At 33.0% G+C, this 5,132-nt stretch overlaps 1 protein-coding gene across 1 annotated transcript; it reads left to right on the forward strand.

Annotated features, from left to right (window-relative positions):
• Positions 1-690: 690 nt before the first annotated feature.
• LOC107680321 (collagenase 3-like) lies at positions 691-4,044 on the forward strand. Its single transcript, XM_016476168.1, has 10 exons — positions 691-800; positions 877-1,121; positions 1,211-1,359; positions 2,143-2,271; positions 2,346-2,507; positions 2,600-2,729; positions 2,827-2,960; positions 3,448-3,607; positions 3,686-3,789; positions 3,916-4,044. Exons 1-10 carry the CDS (start codon positions 696-698, stop codon positions 4,014-4,016), a joined length of 1,419 nt encoding a protein of 472 aa, XP_016331654.1. The 5' UTR covers positions 691-695; the 3' UTR covers positions 4,017-4,044.
• The last annotated feature ends 1,088 nt before the right edge of the window (positions 4,045-5,132 follow it).

Here is a 5,132-nt window from a genome sequence, read left to right on the forward strand (position 1 = left end):
AATTTCTGACAGCTGAAACCCTCCAAAATTTTAGTTGTAATCTTCTTTCGTGCTACAGTGGTTACTGTTCTCTAATTTTGATCACTGTGTTTTCCACAAAATAAAGGTTTGTGTTGAAATGCCTTGGTTATTTTGTCAAACATGTAAGCATAACAGTGGTATACAGCTGATATTCCTTCAAAGTATGAGCGATGAATATTAACAATATTTCAGAAAAAATCAAGTATTTATAGATTGTTCTCTAATATTAAATAACCCTGATATAGAGTAAAAAATAGAAATCTCTTGTTGGACAATAAAATAGCACAATGAATCCAACCAGTTAAACATAATGTTTGTTAATTAAACTTATATAAAGTTGCTGGAAAAATATTTATCTAGCTTTTTTACATTTTGTGTATTTTTGACAAGAAAAATAAGGAATATATATATATATATATATATATATATATGTAAATATTTTAAAATAAATGTTTCTTTGTTTTTTACATAAAAGACGCAAAGTAGATTTCATTACAACTAGACTGCATAGTCTAGTTGATTTCAGTGCTCAGTAGAATCTATTCCCTGATTTTGTTTCCTGTGGCGAAAGGTGCAATATGTTACTCAGTCTCGTGTTGCACAATCGGTCCGTTTTAGGTGCATATAAGACGGGAGCAAAACAGACTGCATCCGTTTCTTGAAAGAGAAGCAACATGAAGAGCTACTACAAGTTGTGCGTTCTTATCGCTTTGGCGGGTTCTGCTTACACCAGCCCAATAGCGCCACCTGCTGGTGAAGACCGAGAGAGCATTGCGGAGGTAATTTGCACGCTTTGAACTAGTTTGACAATTCTGCTAGATAAAGAATGCAAAGTAACTTTGATCTTTTTTTCAGAATTACCTGACTCAGTTGTATGGCCTGCCAAAGCAGGCCTCTTTTGACGCTGAAAAACGTGTCATGAGTGGCATGAGTCTGAGGTTGAAAGAAATGCAGCAGTTCTTTAGACTCAAGGTAACAGGGAAGCTGGATGAGGAGACGCTGGATGTGATGAAGAAGCCACGCTGCGGGGTTCCAGATGTTGCTGCGTACTCCACTTTTCAAGGGGACTACAAGTGGAAAAAACATGCTCTGACCTACAGGTAAGACCGGCAAACAGAAAAAACTGTTTAAGACAAAATTGATTAAAAAAGGACTTGTAACATTTACTGTCTTTTTTTCTTGTTGCCAGGATTGAGAACTACACCCCTGACATGTCCGTAGCAAAGGTGGATGATTCCATCAAAAGGGCCCTGCAAGTGTGGGCAGATGTCACTCCTCTGAGATTCACCCGTATCTACAGTGGAACGGCTGACATCATGATCTCCTTTGGTGTTAGAGGTCAGTTTTTTAAACTAACCATTACAAAAATAGGAAATATCTTCCAAAAAAAAAAAATCTATCTATATTACAAAAATCCTGTTTCTAATTTTTTTTTGTATAAATTTCCATTTAAAATATATATAAAAATCAAACAACCAAATAAACTTTCTATGGAAGATATTAAAACTCGATTTCATAGAGTTTATAACTCGTTTATACACAAAAGAATTAAAATATATGCCTGTGCAGTGAGACAAAATACATTTGCACTAAAAACAGTTTGAACACAAAGCTAATTTCTTATGTATTGTAAAATAGTAAATTTAACTTGCTTCAAAGATTTTTTTAAGATACTTTAACTGGAAAACAAGACAAACATATTCATTAAAAACAGGACAATTTTTAATATCGAAACACAAGGAAATGTGATGTTAATGAAAAAGGAATATATTTTTTATTGTTATTATTACATTTTTTCATGTGTGTGTATTTAGTAGAAAAATATTAGTAGAGATAAAATGGAAATAATTTGGATTACATTTCATTGCATTATATTTGTATATACTTGTAAAATATTGTATATTAAAATATATATTAATTGTAAATTCAATTATTATATCCTACATATTAATTATAAATATATATAATTATATATCAAATTTCTACTATGAATTTGCCAAATGTTCAGTTAGGTGGTTGTTGTCAACAAATGTTCCTTGGTACCTATATTTTTGTTTGTACATGTTTTGTTTAAATTTGTTAAGAGAGTTTAAGAGCACTTCAAAAAAAATATCTTTCCAGATCATCAGGACGGTTACCCCTTTGACGGACCAGATGGTTTTCTGGCTCACGCTTTCCCTCCATATGAAGGCCTTGGTGGTGATGCCCATTTTGACGAAGACGAGACGTTCTCCTACAGATCTCCTCAAGGTGAGGGCAGCTGAATTTTGTACCAATGCACAAAATAAAAACCAACTGTATTCACATTCCCACTTATTCCTCAGGCTACAATTTGTTCCTGGTGGCTGCCCATGAGTTCGGACACTCTCTAGGGCTCGAACATTCCCAGGATCCGGGTGCACTGATGTATCCCACCTACGTTTACAGAGACTTCGATACCTTTGCCCTCCCTCATGACGATGTCAGCGGAATCCAGTCTCTTTATGGTAAAGATGCTACGAATCAGATACATCAGTGATGGTTCGAAAAGATGCTGAAAGTGACGTTTCGAATGATTTGACTTTTTTTTATTAAACAGGCCCGAACCCTGATGTCAATCCCGAAGATCCAAAACCCACACCACCAGTTACCCCAAACAAATGCGATCCCAAACTGGTCCTAGATGCTGTCACCATGCTCCGTGGAGAGCTCATGTTCTTCAAGAGCAGGTAAACAGAGACAGAAATGCTTTCTGATGTCAGCATGACCTCGTGAGCTGTGACGAGTTTCAGTATCTGACCCGCTGGTGTCTGGCTTTATTTGCAGCTTCTTCTGGCGCAGTTATCCTCTGAGTGCAACCGTTGAACAACATCTCATCAAAGGCTTCTGGCCTGAGATTCCAGATCATATTGATGCAGCATTTGAGAGTCCTTTGGATGACAAAGTCTTCATTATCAAAGGTAAAATCCATGTGAATATAAATGGCAGAACAGGATCCAAAAGGGGGGTTCGTAGCGATGCCATAGAAGGCTCCTCAAAGAACCTTTCAGTGAACGGTTCTTTATAGAACCATTTTTTTTCTAAGTGTAAAGAACATTTAAATAATCTAAAGAACCCTTTTCCACTATAAAGAACCTTTTGTCCAATGGAAAGATATTTCACCCTTTTAAAAATAAAGGTTCTTTATTGACATTGATGGTTCCATGAAGAACCTTTAACATTCATGAAACCTTTCCAATGCACAAAAGGCTCTTAACAGTGGAAAATAGTTATTTAGATTATCAAAGTGTTCTTCACATCAAGGAAAAAAATTGGGAACCAGAAATGGTTCATCTGTGGTTCTTCATGGAACCATTGATGCCAGTAAAGAATGTTTATTTTTAAAAGTGGAGATAGTCATGTCATATGAGACATGAAATATAATTTGAAAATGTTGTCCCTCCTCAGGTGAGAAGGTCTGGGCTCTCTATGGCTATGATATGGTACAGGGATATCCCAAAAGTATCAGCATATTCCGTTTGCCAAGAAAAGTGAAGAAAATCGACGCAGTCCTCTACGATGAGACAAGCTACAAAATCCTGTTTTTCGTTAACAACCAGATTTATAGGTCAGTAAATCACTTAATCTGATCGAGCTGGTCATCTTTTTCAGGAATCCTCAAGTAACATGAATTTATTTTGTACAGTTATAATGAGGAACGACGCAAACTGGAGAAAGGTTATCCTAAACCGGTGGAAGACGTTTTCTCTGGAATGACAGGGAAGGTGACCGCAGCCTTCCAGTATAAAGGTATGGGTTTTGCATACCTTTATTTACATTAATTCATTTAGCAGATGCTTTTATCCAAAGTGACTTACAAACAAGAAAATCTGAAGTAAAACCCCATCTAACACAGTCTTTTATGATCATTTTTAGGTTTCAACTATATCTTCAGCGGACCAAATATGTTTGAGTTTGGCGCACACAACAACAAGCTGCTCCGTGTTCTCAACAACAATTATTTCCTGCCGTGTTAGTCAGTTAATGTTGAGTTTTTCTTTAAAGCTCAGCAATATACTGCCTGCAGCCCTGCACGAAGTAAAATCTGAACCGTCAGTATTTTAAAGTAAATGATTAAGTAACTTATTCACTTTCTAATTTATTTGACCAAAAAGTAGGCATGTTAGTATCCTTGGCAACAAAATGTCAAAATAAAACATGTTTTATGATTGATGCAATTTAAAAATAAAGAATTGAGCAATTTGCTGAATAATCTGAATATTGTTTTTTATTTTATTTTTTATTGTTTATTAATCTGTCTGATACCAAATGTAGGATTGTTAAATAGGGAAGACCAATTAGAAATTAGCTACAGTACATGGATGAAATCACTATAATACCTGAAACATAATCAGGTGATCACAGATGTTTCAAGTCTGTGTGAAAAATTATGCTAAATTACAGAAAATAAAAACCAGGGAAAAAAAAAAAAAAAAGTGATTATAATTTGTAATCATGTTGATGTTTGTATATAATAATAATAATAATAATAATAATAATAATAATAATTATTATTATTATAATTTTTTAAAAATAATATAAATATTTGGTCTAAGTTTTTAATAGATGTATTTTTTTTACTATATATATTGTATTATATTATTATTAAATATCTAACACCTATTTAAAATATTACTACTACTAAAAATCTTTAAATATTTAATGATAATATAAAATATTTTGGTGTAGATGTAATTTTAGTACATATAATCTTTTCTTAAATACCCACATATTCAAGGCAAGAAACATTTCCTTTTATTTTTTGTTTTTAAATGTTGTTTTAATGTAAACACAATATGACGAAATAACTTATACAAAGGAAAGAATCAAAGGCACATACAAAAAAAGATAAAAAATACATGATTATTATAGTGATAGATACAATAAATGTGTATAGGTGCTATGATAAACTTAGGCAATAATTTAATTATAGTATAATATAATAGTTATTTTAACATTTCCTTCAAACATTTCCTTCCCACCTACACAGAAAAAAAGTCCTGCGTATGGGTAATATAAATATTTGGTCTAAGTTTTTAATAGATGTATTTTTTTACTATATATATTGTATTATATTATTATTAAATATCTAA

This window comes from Sinocyclocheilus anshuiensis, unplaced genomic scaffold (genome assembly GCF_001515605.1).
Source record: "Sinocyclocheilus anshuiensis isolate Anshui unplaced genomic scaffold, SAMN03320099.WGS_v1.1 scaffold1294, whole genome shotgun sequence".
NCBI classification, from domain to species: Eukaryota; Metazoa; Chordata; class Actinopteri; order Cypriniformes; family Cyprinidae; genus Sinocyclocheilus; species Sinocyclocheilus anshuiensis.